At 56.1% G+C, this 15,544-nt stretch overlaps 1 protein-coding gene across 4 annotated transcripts in view; it reads left to right on the top strand.

Moving 5' to 3' along the window:
- The window catches only part of VGLL4 (vestigial like family member 4), a 183,580-nt gene extending 168,741 nt beyond the window's left edge, over positions 1 to 14,839 (top strand). For 3 of the 4 annotated variants that reach the window (XM_021714560.1, XM_008062212.1, XM_021714561.1), the window contains 3 exons: positions 5,674 to 5,896; positions 11,480 to 11,603; positions 12,062 to 14,839. In XM_021714560.1, coding sequence (XP_021570235.1) covers positions 5,674 to 5,896; positions 11,480 to 11,603; positions 12,062 to 12,333 — 619 coding nt within the window. In that variant the 3' untranslated portion in view covers positions 12,334 to 14,839. Of the gene's footprint in view, positions 1 to 1,859; positions 2,046 to 5,673; positions 5,897 to 11,479; positions 11,604 to 12,061 lie in introns of those variants that run through there. The other variant, XM_021714562.1, reaches the window with a different exon arrangement.
- Positions 14,840 to 15,544: the final 705 nt, after the last annotated feature.

Below are 15,544 nucleotides of genomic sequence, written 5' to 3' on the forward strand. Positions count from 1 at the left end.
GGGCTCAGGCAATCCATTCATCTCAGCCTCCCAAAGGCGCGGGATTACAGGCTGAGCCACAGAGCCCGGCTTGTGATTCATGTATTCAATGGTGGCTAGGTAATAAAACATCTAGGGGCTGGGCTCAGTGGCTCATACCTGTAATCCCAGCCCTTGGGGAGGCAAGAGAATCGCTTGAGTCCAGCAGTTCGAGACCAGCCTGGGCAACATAACAAGACCTTGCCTCTAAAAAATAAATGCAAAAATTGGCCAGGTGTGGTGGCACGTGTCTGTAGTCCCAGCTACTCAGGAGGCTGAGGTGGAAGGACCCCTTGAAGCCCCCATGAGGAGGAGGCTGCAATGAGCCAGGATTGTGCCACTGCACTCCAATCTGGGAGACAGAGTGAGTCCGTCTCAAAAACAAACAAACAAAAACCCCATCTGTTACATCACTCCATGCCAGGCACCAAAGAGGGTACAAAGCACGTACACTGGGTGTCAGCCTTCCCGAGAGGGGTCAGTGCAGCTCCCCGGGAGCAGCGTGAGGACATGGGCCTTGGCTGAATCTCGGCACGCTCCTTCCACGCACCTCCGGAGCTGAGAGGATGGCGGGGAGGTGGGACAGAGGGGAGGTGGTGGGTCGAGAAGCCCTCTTGGGATGTTGGGACAGAGCTGGATGGTGACAGAGGGTCCTGGGTGGGCCTGGCATAGGACCCTGAGCAGCAGATACCACAGGCCAGTGTCTGTGTGCCAGTCTGGGCACAGCCTTTCATCTCTCCCACCTCGGCCGTCTCCTCTGTAAAAGCGGGTGGTGCCGCCTGCCACACACACCGGAAGCGCCAGGATCGGCAAGTCATGTTGGGCGGAAGGCCTTTTGTCAACGACTGATGAATCAACCGTTCCCCAAATTTGGCAAATGTACACAGCGTACAAATTACCACTTTGCCCATGTTTAAGTGGACGGTTCAGTGGTATTAAGTCCATCCTCTGAGGACGCTTTTAAAGATTAGAGACAGCATCTCATTGTGGAGGTGGGACCAGCGAAGGTTTGTGGCTGCCCTGCCGGGGTCCCAGGGGCGGATCCTCCCGTGGTTGATGCAGTGAGAGGAAGAGAGGGCCGTGTCTTGGCCCCTTGCTCTGGCCCTGCACCCCGCCTCCCGCCTCCCCCCTCCCCCAGCCCCTCCTGCTCCAAACCTCTGTCTCCTTGATCCCCGGAAGGGCTGCTCTGCCACCTCAGGATGTCCTGTGCACTGTGGGGCCGGCCTGGGCCTCGCCTCCCTCACTGTGCCCTGGGGCCTGTGGCGGAGTGGGCTGATGCGGGGGACCCCAGGAATCATCCTCAGAGTGTCTCATGCCCGCCTCCCCTCCCTGGCCAGAAGAGCCCCAACTCGTCAGTTGAGTTTGTCACCCTCAATACTCAGTGAGACTCAGCAAAGGCTCTTGGCCTGTCAAGCAACACGTTCCTCAGGGTGGGCTCCCAGCCCTGGGCCCCTGTTTAAGGCGGGAAACCCTCTTTTTGAGGAACATACAAATGGGTGCAGGGTACTTTTTTCACATGCTGGGCTCTTCCGTGGTTTCCCTGCTTGGATCCAGTCTGCTTGTCCCTGAACGCTGGCAACGTGCTCGGCTTCTCAGCTCAGGGAGGGCACAGCAGCTTGTGGCCCCTGCTCTCCAGAAACTGCCGTGCTGGATGAAAGCGTCACAGGCCCATCTTCCCCTCTTCCCCTCTTTCCATCTGTCTCTCCTGAAGCGGCTGGCAGCGGAAGCTCTTCCCAGGGATGGGGTGAGAGCCCTCGGCGCCACTGATGGGGCCTGGAGTGGAGCCAGCCCTGGGCCTCCATGCCCCATCGGGCCAGGGTGGGTTTTTGTGGGTGGACCCCTCCTAAGCAAGAGCAAGAGGACTCCTGTCTCCCGGCAGGATGCGTGCGGTTTGGAGCTGCCGTCCCAGAGCACATGACGCTTGGGAAGTGGCGGGGCCTGGCGGGGTGAATCACGGGGAGGGGGGGAGGACGTGGAAAACAATGTCTGTCTTTAAGCTCCGGGAACCAGGAGAATGAGCTGGAAATGTGAGTAATGTATAATTTTGCTAAAATTAACCAGCAAGTTCTGCAGACTTGTTCAGTGTCTCTGTTCGGTCCATCGGCCCACCACGTGATGTTTTCGATGGACTGGTTTTTCTGGTCAGTGTACCCGGGAGTCCCCTTCTCCACTGCCCTGTGTGGATGGGCACACAGCAAGTCTGTGGGAGCACAGACGGCAGGGTGTGCGTGGCGCTGCCCTACCATCACCTCTGTTCCGTCAGCGGGGCGGCCTTGGATGATGTCTGACTCCCCTTGGCACCTCTTCCTCGGTGACCAGGGTTGGAGCACCTGACTTGCAGCTGATTTCATCCTTGTGCATGATGAACCTTGGCCAGTATTAAAGTGCCCCTTGGACGGAAGGTCTGAGGCGTGAGTGGCTCCGCAGGTACTGGTGGCCTTAACTTTGGATGAAAAAGGTGCTGGCCGAGGTCTAGCCTGCTCTTCCGTGCCATCTGGAGGTGAGTCTTCATCCTTGGACTTTCTCCAGCCTTCTGCCAGCTCCTGTGGCACGTGCCACCACGCCTGGCACCAGAGCAGTCACTTGTGAGCTGTCACCCCTCTCCAGGCCTTTTTTCCCCTGCTATATCAAAATAGGGGCTCAGTTAACATGGGCTGGATAAACAAGTCTAAATTCAGCAGAAGCAAATTCTGACTGAGCAGCTCATGAATCCATCTCCCGAGCCTGCCCAGTTCAGGAAGTGGCCTGGGAAAGTGTTATTTTGGGAGGGGGGGAGGATTGTGAAGCAATTCACCTACCTACCCTGTTAAAAAATGCATTTTACTTTTATCCCAATGTAGAGGAAAACTTGAATATGAGTATGTGTGATGAGACACTGAGAAACTGTGTTAGGAGTCAGTACTCAGGTAAAAGCCAGTGTGTCTCGGGCTTGAGTGGCTCTAAGTCCGTGAAGTAGACATTCTCATGTCTGCCCTCCAGTGGGGTCAGCATTCATTGGCGAAACCTGTAATGGCTTCTCAGTCACCATGGTGTCCACAGTGGAATGGTGGACAGGCTGGTTTCAATACTAAGTAATTTTTTGGTATTGTAACATTTTGAAAATTGCCAGGATGTGTACGTCTCTGTGGAACACATCATCCAGACGCGCGACTATTACATTCTCTTCCATGGCTGTCCTAATGGGCTGAACGCCTTTTCTCTAATGACTTTCAGTCATTCTGTATAGCCAACCAGAGAATAAATGGGAAAAACCCATAAACTAAACGCTGTGTCCTGTGCAGCTGATTATCCTGTAATCAAGAAATGAAATTTAGGGCTGACTTGGATCCTGCTGATGTTCCCTGACCACCTGCACAGGGCGAGCACAGTTGTTTTCACGTGGAGACCTTCCAGTCCCCGTGTAAAGCCCTTGAGGTGGATCTTAACGATGACTGCTTACGGACGAGGATTCCCAGGCTTGAGAGACCTCAGTGGCACTACATGACCAGCCGAGGGGCATGCCGAGAGATGGTACGGCAGGACATGCAGGACCAAGGCCTGCAGCCGGGCCCTCCAGTGCTGCCTCGAGTGCCCTTTCCCGAGTGCCCAGTTGTTCAGGGCAGCAGGAGCAGGGGACTTCCGGGGACACTGACCAGAAAAGGCTGCAGGCTGTGTGCACCCCAGCAGTCAGCTCCACGGCCCGCCACCTCCCCACGAGTCTCCCTGTCTGCAGTGCCCTGTCCACCAGGCCTGCCTTCCTTCCCCAGACACCCGCGTGCTGTTTCTCTTCGTTCCTTCCCCTTTGCCGTGTACCCACTGCACGCAGGCAGCTCAGGTTCTGAGCTGAACGGGACGCTGTGCCCTCAGAAGCTTCGGGTGTGCGGGCGAGGGCGCACAGGTGAAGACAGCATTGCTCTGTTTTTAAGGCATGCACAGCGCACTTCGGGATGTAGAACACTGCAGCTGTGGGTGGCAGGTGGGGGCTGAGGGAGGGAGAGGTGGGCGGGGTGAACATAGCTTCAGCCACAGAGGCATGGAGTGACCGCGTCTTATCGTCTTATCTGAGGACTGGCAAGTAGACGGTTGTACTTACAGGGCACCGCGTTTGGGGCGTGGAGCCGGAGACAAGGATAGAAAGGTGGTGAGGCCCAGGGGGCACTGAGGACGGTGCTGAACTGCCAAACTTGGGGGTAGGGATTGGGGTGGTGGGATTTGCTTTATGAAGAGGTTGCTCTGAAGTGAGTACAAGTGAAACAGGAAACCTGAATAAGGTCAGGGGGCTGTCTCGTCATCCTGGTGTGATATCGTGCGATAGTTTTACGAGGTGTCGCCACTGGAAGCAGGGGGAGAGGGCACACAGGGTTGCTCTGTTATTTCTCACAACTGCGAGTTAATCCATCGTTCTTAAAAGGCATTCCTGTCACACGCACATACTTGCCTGTGAGCACGTGTGCTATGAAGTGCCACATCCTGTATCGTCGAATCCAGCCAGTCGAGTGGGTGGGCAGTAGCTTCCTCTTCCGTAGGGTCGCTGTGCACTAGCCCAGCTTTTCTGCTGGCAAGACAGGTCGTCCAACTTTGAGCTGAAAGGATGGCTACTTGGGGACTCTGAGAATAATTTGCATTTCTTAAAGCAAAGTCACTAAAGTCATTATGCACCACATTAAAAGACTTGCTCATTAGTAATGAAAACAAGAAAGATTGCTGTGTCAGCAGTGATGTGGTGGGCTTAAAGGGCCAGACCCTGAGCTGAAAGAACCGTGAGTCCCCTCAGATAAATGGGGCTGGGGGAGACAGACCAGGGCTGAGCCCGAACAGCATCTGTGGTCTTTTGCAGGCTGTGCCTCACCAGGTGAACTCTGGGTCCCAGCCTGTGTTGGTGTTGGGTCCCCGTCTCCCAGATGCACGTAGAGTGTTGCCTTCAGGCTAGATCGCATCGGATGGAGGCATCTGGGGGCCACAGGGCTCTCGGGGACCCCCAGACACACAGGCCTGCTGGTGATGGGCCTTCTTCAAGCCGCTCCAGGAAGCCCCCTCTTACCTGCCGTGTATTCTGGACAGAAGAGGTGCATGCAAGCCCAGACTGTCCTGGCCGCACTTGCACACAGTAGAGCAGAGCAAATGCCACCACTTACCCACCCCTGTAGTGCGGGCCAGTCATGGTACTTCTGAATCCAGGCTTGTCTGGAGAGAGGGTCGTTGTGGCATTGCCTGCATAGGGCTGCTGGGAAGACCCAGCGAGCAGATGCCTGTGGGGTCACAGAGCAGGACCCGGCAGCAGGACGCTCTGGTGATTTTTACTCATCATCCTGTCTCAATGGCAGGTCCTTGTCCAACCAGGGTAGTCGTGAGCATGCACGTCAGCTCTGGGCTGCAAGCAAGTGGGGTGGAGGGTGGCAGCAGGCAGGCAGGCAGGCAGGAGGCGGACGCCACCACGCGGGCTCTCCATCTTTGTTTGGAGGGCCCCAACGCCAGACTCTGTCAGCGCTCAGGGGTCGGGAGGCAGGCTGACCCTGGCCAGCAGCCTGGCTCTTGGCGTACTGACCAGCTTCACGATCTAGGCTTCAAGGTCAAAGTTATATGAAATGAGCAACGTGAAGCACCTGGCACACAGTATCCCTTTGCCATCAGAAGGTGCCAAGTGTTCCTGTCTGAGTGCTCTCTCCTCTCTTTCAGGAGCAAGACTGCCAATGGAGACTGCCGGAAAGACCCCCGGGAGCGGAGCCGCAGCCCCATCGAGCGTGCTGTGGCCCCCACCATGAGCCTGCACGGCAGCCACCTGTACACATCCCTCCCCAGCCTCAGTATGGAGCAGCCCCTTGCACTGACCAAGAACAGCCTGGATGCCAGCAGGCCAGCCGGCCTGTCGCCCACACTGACCCCAGGGGAGCGGCAGCAGGTGGGCCTTTGTCTGGGAGGGTGGCAGAGAGTGAGTCCGGGGGTGGAGGTCTGGGGGGCTAAGCTGCACGGACAGCCCTGAGCAGAGGGCCCTTAGGGGTGAGGGAGGTGGCAGGGGGTGCTGGGAAGACCCAGCAAGCAGATGCCTGTGGGTTCTGCACCCCCAGTTCTGCACTGGGGACAAGAGAGCAGCCAAGTAGGCATCCTCGCCTTGCAGCTGATTCCTACCTGGACCTGCCTGGCCTCGCCTCCTGGGACTCTTGGCCTCAGACAAGGTGGTCGATGTCTTTGGGGCCTCGTCTTCTCCTTTCCACAGTGCGGGGTGGTCTAGGGTAGAGTTTTTCTCCCAGCAGTCTTCCTTGGCAATCCTGCTTCTCTTAGGATCCATGTAGCACCCTCATGGGAGTCCTGCATCTACCTGGTATAAGGTCGCATGGGCGAAGCTAAATGTCAGGTTGCTTTGCTTAGGGCTGGGACCCTGCAGAGTCAGTGGTCATGGTGGTTATGAGCTCACGCTGGTCAGAAACCTGCGAATGGTGCATAGGGATTTTTTTCTAGTAAAGGAAAATAGGAAATTAAATTACTAGCTAATAAACACACTTTGTGGAAGAAAAATCTTTTTAAAAATGGGGTTCCTAGGGAAACCTCTAGTAAGATTAGGCATCGGCACTGAGCAGGGTCAGATTCACTGCGTGAGCTTTCTCTCCCAGCTCCTGGGGTCTGTGACCTAACGGTCTCAGTCAACAGTCAGGATTTGCTTAGGACTGACAGAGAGAGGAAGATGCCGTATGCTGGGGAGATGCTGGGTGTGGCCGAGGGGTGAGCTCAGCTTCTGGCTCTGTGACACTCAGCTGCAGGAGCCCGCTGCATCCCTGCGGCTCCCTGCGCTTCCACTGAGCACCACTGAGGCTTGTCTGAGCCCGTCCAGAGCTGCTGGGTGACAGTGATGCTGCTTGGCCCCGCTGAGCCCCAGCCCAGCTGTCTGTGTGTCTCTGATCTGGTCAGTAACTGCTGCTCTGGGAGTTGGGGGAGGTTTGTTCTGGTGCTTGGGCGTCTCAGGAAAGCTGCTGAATAGCTGCCCGTCCCCCCTCAAGCCTGGCATCAGGATCCTGTTTGCTTCTTTCTTCCATTTAACACCATGGTACCGACTGCTGCCATGCACAAGGGCACACTAGAAGCTGGCCAACCCCGATCCGGCCTTTGTTCTCAGCAGGCTCGGTGTTAGGTTGGAGGACAGATTATGGTAGTTGAGCGTATGAACCACCCGCCCTTGATACCTTCTGATAGGAGCCAGGGCCGAGTTCACGGCTGTTCTCTTCCTCAACACTGGTGAGCGCCGACCACGCACCAGGTGCTCTGGGAAGCTCCAGGGAGCCAGAGGTGTGTGGGTGAGACACGGTCACGCCTGACGGAGCCCACAGTCTGGTCAGAAAAACGTGTGTGAGAGGCGAGGACCGTGCTCTTGGGCAGCAGGGCCCGGAGGGGAGGGGTGTGGGCCGCAGACCCACAGGGACCCAGCTCAGCCCACCTGGGCAGGTGGTTGGCCTGCTTTGTGAGGTGCCGCAGGCGTTGCGGTAGGGGCCGTCAGCCAGGGCTGACACATGCAGGCAGAGGAACCTGGTTCTCGCTGATGTAAGCGAGCTGTAAGGAATTTATTTCTAGGATACAGGGAATTCTGCTCTCTGGCTGTTGTCATTACCGGCAGTGAGTCGGAAGGGGCATGGGGACAGGATTCAGCTCGGAAGTTTAACCTCGGAGGACTCGTGTCCAGCCTCTGGCCCATGGTGGCCTGAGGAAATGAGCTGTGACCCTCACAAAGTGTCTCTGCTCACGGGCCAGGGGCCCTTGGTGGGCCCTGCCTTCCCTGGTGCTTCTAAAAGCTTTGGTGTTTCCTTGGATGATAGATTTCCTTGATTCTGCAAGGCTCTTGAGAACCTCCTGGTTGGGTTTTGGTCAGTCTCCCTCCACCGTGCCCTGAAGTGGGCCTGGTTGTGCACACCATGCCCAGCAGGAGCGGTTCCTCCGCCCTTGGTACACACCCTGGGGCCTCAGAGCCGCTGTTGCAGTCGTGAGCACCTTGACTCCCCAGCTGTGTTCTTACGGGGTTCCTGGCAGGACTCAGAACAAAGTCAGGGGCGTGGAGCACATCCAGGCTGCCCGCTTTCCTGGGAAGGCACAGCGGCTGTCCGGAGCTGTTGTGATGGCTAGGGCCGAGGGACTCCAGCCTCCTCACCTGGCTGCCAGTCGGCGAACTCACTCCTTTGTGGCCATTCATGACGCGTCTTCCCTGGGGTGTGGCATGGCCTGGTCTGCCCCCTCCAGCCTGAGCTCTGCTCACACGCTTCCTGAGCCCTGGGCCACACGGTACCTGCTCTCTGGCAGCACCGAGGCGCCCAGTCCTTCCTGGGAGTCACCTCCTGTCCGTGTCATGCTACAGCTCAGAGCGTGGAGGGGGCTTCCTGGAGCGTCAGCAAAGCTCTGTGTCAGCAGGCTGGCAGGATGGGCCAGGCGCAGCCCTGTGGGGCAGACATGGCGGAAGCCTTCCTCTGTGTGGTGGAAAATGTGACTCAGATCTCTGGAAACTGGGACAAAAAAGTTCCCAGAGAGGTTTGTCTGGGGAGGCTGCAGAAAGTGTCACCCCATTTCATGTTTTGTGATGGCAGCTGGGAGGGGAGACAGTGTTCTGAAGAGAGATCTAAAGATACCAGGAGGGTGGCCTCAAGCACAGCAGCAGACAAGGAAGGACAGGCTGAGCTTGAGCATTAAAACCCCAGTACGGGGAGCCTGGGGAATGGCTTCCATGGTGAGCTGTCTCCCCAGGGTGGCCTCCTTCCAGGTAGGAGTCAGGTGGGTGGGGTGGGGGTGAGCAGGTTGTGAGTGAGAGCCCATGCTGAGCCCATGCTGACCCTGCCACCGTCTGTCTGCTGCAGCACCTCCAGCAGCTGACTTGTTTCTAGCTTTTATTCTCCGCCCCTGGAAAACAAGGCTGTGGAAGGGGCTTGGAGCAGTCACCTCACAAGCTGTCACGGAGGCACGGGCCTGCCCTGGGCGAAGGCCTGCCCTGGGCGAAGGCCTGCCCTGGGCGAAGGCCTGCCCTGGGCGAAGGAGCGACTCCAGGCCTCAGCCCCAGCTCCCCCTCAGCCACAGAGGCAGGAGCAGGTGCTGCAGCTGAGCTCTGGAGAGGGAGGGAGCAGTGCAGCATGTCAGGAGCGCTCACAGGCCCCGTCGCCTGGGTTTTGGGGAGATGAGGGTGCCCCAAGCAATGGACACTGCACATCCGGAGGTGATCACTCGAGGGCATTCCCTTATCCCAGGTCAGGAGGTGTCCTAAGGATGACCGAGTGAATACCAGTTGTTTGTCTCGCCCTGCTGGAGAGGGAGCAGTCTCTCCTGTTGTGGCTTTTCCTCCCTTTGGACGGTGCTGACCTAATGGCTAGACTTGAGCTTACTTACTCCTCAGCCTAAGCGTCCGTTTCTTCATCTTCCTTGATCCCTCCTCCCAACACCCCACAGTGTGTCCCCACTTTCTGACATTTGTGTTGGTCAGGACTCTGGTTGCCAAGAACAGAAATCAACTTGTGTTGGCTTGACCACAAAATGAAGGGAGATTTATTGGGAGGACCCTGGGGCCTCTCCCTGAGCCCAAGGTCATAGGTACAGCCAGGCTCAGGAAGAGACAGGTCCTTGCCTTGGACAGCTGTCAGAGGGCAGGTCCTCCTCCTTCCGGTGGCTCTGCACATCTGGGTCTCTGCATCCTCTTTCCTGTCTGCCTCTCCACCCACATGGCCAGCCTGGTGTGGCCGTGCCACAGCTCCCGGTTTCTGTTCCCGACTGCCAGGCTCAACTTGGACCCCTTGCGGAGTCTGACTGGCTAAGCCTGGGTCAGCCACAGCCTCACCTTCGTTGGGGGGTGGGCACATCCCTGGGAGGGGAGTGGGAGAGAGATCACAGGCTCGAGGGTTGAGCAGACCCTTCAAAAGGGGGCGCTCCGTGCCACAGCCTCCCCTCCAGGGTGGCACGACCACACCTGCAGAGGACTCCTGCCGACAGCCACGGCCCAGGCCCCACGCCTCACCTCAGTCCATCCCCAGCCTCTTCCCCGCACAGCCCTTTTCCGTCTCACACTTGAAACAAGCCCAGAGTGGTGAAGGCCCTCGCCTGAGTCCTGCCCAGTGGTCCAGTGAATGGCGAGCTGGCAGTCATGCAAAGCCCTTGGTGCTGAGCAACGAGCAAGAGCTTGAATTCTTCTTTTGTGCGGCTCCCCCGCCTGGCTGTATGGAAGTTCTTGCTAGACTCGAGTGCAGGTCCTTTCGTTGAATCCCAGTCCGCCTCTGTTGATCCATGTTTTTATCCTGGGATCTGTTTTTGTCATCCTGTTCATTCCCCATCATGAGGTGGCCTAGTGTGAAGTCTTTTGTGTCTTTATATCGGCTACTGCCTCGACTCTTTAAAAGGAGGACAAACCCACTTCTTTGTGGCTGATGGTGCTGTCATCTCGGGTCCCTTTGGAGTACGCGTCAGCCAGCCTCTCACTGGTGGTCTTGAAATTCAGCCCACATGTTCCTCCATCTTGTCCTCGAGGGGCATCAGGAGGAACCTTTCCTGGTGGGAGCCTGAGGAAACCCAGTTGTTCACATGTATTTCCGGTTCCAGGTGCTACACCAAGGCCTGCGGTTCCAGACAAGCTCTCTGGCCCCTGCCCTCAAGTGTGCATGGTCAACTTGGAGCCAACTTGAGCTAGCTTTGGCATAAGGAAAGACTCAAGCCATGACCACATTGGTGACCCATGCGCTTTGTACTCTTTCCTTTGCTTCTCGAGACCGGGGTGTGTGGCTCAGCTTCCACAGCGCGTTCGGCTCGGTCTGTGTGTGTGTGTACTTGAAGAGGACTGTCATGACTGTTTGCACTACTGGAGGTCAGAAGGCCTGCCTGGCTGACCGTTGGCAGGGTGGGGGAGCAGGTATGCAAAGGGGAGGAGATGGTGGTGGTCAGGAAACCCTTGTGGGGCGACAGGGAAGGAGAGGGCGCAGCTGCACTGGGAGGTTTGTGCCGTTCCCATGCTTGGGTGTGTTTCCTCCACTTCTCCCTCCACATGGTTTGCATGGTCTTCTTAGAAACCAACTTAAGCTAGCTTTGGTTTAAGCAAAGATTCAAGTAAATTGAAAGGTTATGGGTGGCTCTAAGAATCCCCACAGCACAATGAGCATGGACGTGGCGGAAGGGCTTCGGGACCTCACTGGTAGGGGCTGGGCTGCCATCTCCAGCCACGATTCCCCCGGGGGCAGGGAGGGGCATGGTTCATCTCAGCTTCGATTCGGGAGAGGGGACCCAGTCTTATTGGCTGAGCCTTTGTCCCTTTCCCCCACGGATCCAAACAGCAATGACCACTCAGAGGAGGACAGCTCAGGAGTGGGCTGAGCACATGCCCTTGGAGTCGCTCTTCTGTGGCCTGGCTGGCATCTGGCCTCTAGGGCTGAAGTAGGAGGCTGCAGATGGTCAGGATGGGCTCTGGGACAGAGCCCGAAGGGCCTGCGGGGAGGTACTGGGAGGGCTCCCCAGGGCGCTAAGACCCCCCTTTCCACAGAACCGGCCCTCGGTGATCACCTGCGCCTCAGCCGGCGCCCGCAACTGCAACCTCTCACACTGCCCCATCGCACACAGCGGCTGTGCTGCGCCTGGGCTGGCCAACTACCGGAGGCCACCGAGCGGTAAGTGTCCCAGCCCCCTCACCTGTCTGTGCCCTGCCGTTGCTACAGCCCCTCATCCCAGCCTTGCTTAACTGATTGAGGGTGAAGAGAGCGCTTTTTGAGCACATTCCGTGTGGACCTGGCGCTATGTGTGGCTCAGTAGGAAGGGCCTGAGGAACAACCTACCCTGAGCCTCGCGCTCTAGTTGCTGGGGGGACAGGTGCCACTGTTATCTAAGCTTAATGCCACATTTTCTCTCTGAACTCAGACCCCGGCTCATTGCGGTAGATATGTCACCATTTTTACAGACTCAGCAGGGACCTGCCCAAATGCCCAGCCAAGCCAGGGAAAGGTGGGCCCTCTGTCTCCAGAGCCCGCATTGACCGCGGCACCCTGCCCAGCCACCCGGAGGGAGGGTGCTGTACATACAGGCCACCCGCCACCCCCTGGGCCCTGACTGCTCTCCTGCTTGCCCGCAGCTGCTACCACCTGTGACCCCGTGGTGGAGGAGCATTTCCGCAGGAGCCTGGGCAAGAACTACAAGGAGCCCGAGCCGGCGCCCAACTCCGTGTCCATCACGGGCTCTGTGGACGACCACTTTGCCAAAGCGCTGGGTGACACATGGCTTCAGATCAAGGCGGCCAAGGATGGCGCATCCAGCAGCCCAGAGTCAGCCTCGCGCAGGGGCCAGCCCGCCAGCCCCTCTGCCCACATGGTCAGCCACAGTCACTCTCCCTCCGTGGTCTCCTGAAGGGAGCGCCTCCCTCTAGCAGCACGTGGATCTGCATGGTTTGCCTGAGCTTTGAACAGTCAGTGCTTTAAAAAAATGGAAAAAAATCGTGGGGGGGTGGGGGTGGGAGGGGAAGGGATGGTTTATTCGCAAAAACCATGTTGGGATTTTTGTTCTGTTCTGTTTTTGTACTTGCTTGGTATTCGTACAAGGGGGCCCTCAAACATGATAGCAGGAACTACGTGTGGAACATCTGTCTAATGTAGCATCCTTACTTCCTGCCTCAGTTACCAAAGAAACCTCTGATGCAGGTCTGCCGCCCCAACGGGGTCAGGACCCCACACGCGCTTTCTCCGTCACAAGCCATGACCACATTGGTGACCCAGATGCTTTGTGCTCTTCCCTTTGCTTCTCGAGACCGGGGTGTGTGCGGCTCAGCTTCCATTGTGCTCGGCTCGGTCCGTGTGTGTGTGTGTGTGTGTGTGTGTGTGTATACTTGAAGAGGACTGTCGTGTCTGATTTGCACTATTGGAGGACTAAAGTTGCCTGCCTGACAACTTTATGTGTGATGCTAGTACTCTGAGGGCAAACTGCTGAAAACAAAGGGTTTAAGGATGACATTTCTGACCATTTGTGTGTTTTGTTATTTTTTTTTTTTTTTTTTTATTTAGACAAAACAGCTTTGGAAGGGGAAGTCTCATACAGGTTATAGGTCTTTCTCTCTCTAGACTTCAGGTGCTTGCAACTGGACTGCAGACTCTCCCAGTCACGGGCATTTTACCTTCTCTGAACACTGCAGTTTGTTAGACTTAGAGCTGAGGTTGGAGGATCCCATAGTGCTTTAAATGTGATGCATGTTTTAATGGAGAAAAAAATAGCTGGTTTCTATTAATTGTATAGACAGTAAGCGAAAACCTTAACACTTACTATCTTCTTTTCAGAATTAGTTTATTTTTGTCAGTTACAGTCCTAGATATACTTACTGCTGGTACAGTTGTACTCTAAGATTTGTATTTGATGTTCACTTTACTCACAAGTAGCGCCGGGGACAGCCAGCTCCTGGCAGGCCCTCGTGATGAGCAGTCGAGCAGTCGAAAGCCTCGACGTCGCTTGCTGGAGATTTTGCTGCAGGCTGGCGTCATCGTTATTTTCTGCATTCCTGTCTGCTTTGTTACAGGCTCCCAGGGGAGGTGGGGCTTGTGTCTTCCTCGATGCAGAAACTGCTCTTTTGCATTCTTGGCTGAACAGCAGATTCCTGACAATCTGTGATATGGTATTCTGTAAGCTTCCTTGTACGCTGGGGCCAAGGCAGTATACATTCCTCTGACTCTATACAGTTATGACCGCATTTATTATCACTCGCCCTACTAATAGCCACTAACTAGAATCTAGGTGAAAGCATGGCACGGCTGTGGGAGCCCACAGCTGCTCCTCTTCCCGGTCGATGAGCGTTTCGATCCCCCACCCCCCGGGTGCCGTCCAGCCTGGCCGCCAGGGGGCGGGTGACAGTGTCACCTGACCAGGGCCCACGGCGTGGCCACCTCACTGGCAAGGCACGCCACGGGAGCCTCGAGGCTGGTTCTCGGTATGAGAACAGTACCGTTCAGCCGTTGAACTTTGAAAATTGGCACCAGGTGGAAAGGCCGGAGGGCCGGCTCCTGTGGTCACAGAGTGGCCGCAGGCCTTTCCGAAAGCAGAAACGAAGCCCTTCTCTCGCCCCAGCACGCGTTTCACCCCGCTCTCCTGGGCTTCCAAGCTTTGGCGTTCAGGCCCCTATATTTTCTGTAGGAAGAATCGTTGAGAACACTTTTTTTATATAGGTAACTTTAAGACCATCATTACGCTGTGCGTAAAGAATGTACAGAGAAATTTGTAGGTATTTTTTGAAGAACAATTAATTTGTTAATAATGATATGTAGCTATTTAATTTTTCCCTTTCCTATTGTAATCATTCATATTTTTTTGTTTGGAAAAAAAAGTTGATCTTTTTTTGTCGTAGTTTGTCTGTAAAAGTGCAGGAACACAGTTATTCTATGAGAACACTGCATCTGCATTAATAGCCACTAGTTTGTTATTGCTACAGGCTACTGAGCGTTATAACAGGAAAACAACCCCACTGCTGACTGGCTCGGTGGAGAACGCTCCTGGGATGGGTCTCTTTACCAGTGAACGAGGGCATCGCTTTGGGCGGGATTGGCGGTGCTGACGACCGGGTCCTTGGTGCACTGACCTGTCTGGGATAGGCAGTACCCTGGAGGGGACCTCGGGCAGAGGAGCAGCAGAAAACCAAACACTTCACTGAGAAAGAGCACCCTCCCTGCTCTAAGAAGGGGCTCCGTGAAGTTCTTCCCAGAGCCGAGCCATCTGCAGTGCGTTCTGACCTTCTCTCCATGTTTGTAAATCTGTAATATACCATTCTCGGTGGCCTGTTTTTCCTGGAAGAAGAAAAAAAAAGGTTTGGCAGGCCATCTTTTTTTTGTACTTAAAAGTAGCCTTAAGAACAATAATAAAGTGCTCTTAAACCACAGACGACATGTGTGGCTTTTCAATCCCGGAGTCACAGTGCCAGGCTGAGCGGGCAGTGGCCCCGGGGGCTCAGCTGTGAGGCCCTGGGCCCGAGGGTCGACTCAGTGGCCCTGCACCTCTGTGTGGGATCACCCCCATTTAAGCCCCACTTGAGCTGAAAGCAGTCGTTTGACTTTCTGCTCTAGGAAGAGCATCATTTCAGATCTACCCTGCAGAATTCCTATTGTGAGAGTCAGCCCCAGACTTAATTTGAACTTTGGGTCTGGGCCTGAGATAAAAGCTGAAGCTGTAAGAATAAAATGGAATCGTGGATAGGGTGCCTCTGGCCCCTGTGCCACACCAGGGGCTGTGATGCCTTCACATAGGGCATGGTGTCACAGATGCCAAGCTTGTGCCATCTCCTGGGTTTCCACACCTGACTCCATGGGCTCACAGAGGCACTAACCCAGAATAAAGAGAAAACAGCCCTTGCTCACGTGCCCTGGGGTAGAGCCGCTGGGCTCCTCTCACTGCCTGGCCAGCTGAGCCAGACACAAGGCCAGCCACCCCACGCTACAGATAGAACCTCCACGCCACCGGCAAGGAGGCACCTCAGGGATGTGAGGGGGGCAGCCTTGGCCTTCCTTGGGTCTCTGGGTCTGGAGTGTGCACAGGGCAGGGAGGAGGCTCGTCCAGGAGCTGCCTGGACCTGGCACCTGAGACCCGC

This window comes from Carlito syrichta, unplaced genomic scaffold (assembly GCF_000164805.1).
Source record: "Carlito syrichta isolate Samal-C Ts95f unplaced genomic scaffold, Tarsius_syrichta-2.0.1 Scaffold305672, whole genome shotgun sequence".
Lineage (NCBI taxonomy): Eukaryota > Metazoa > Chordata > Mammalia > Primates > Tarsiidae > Carlito > Carlito syrichta.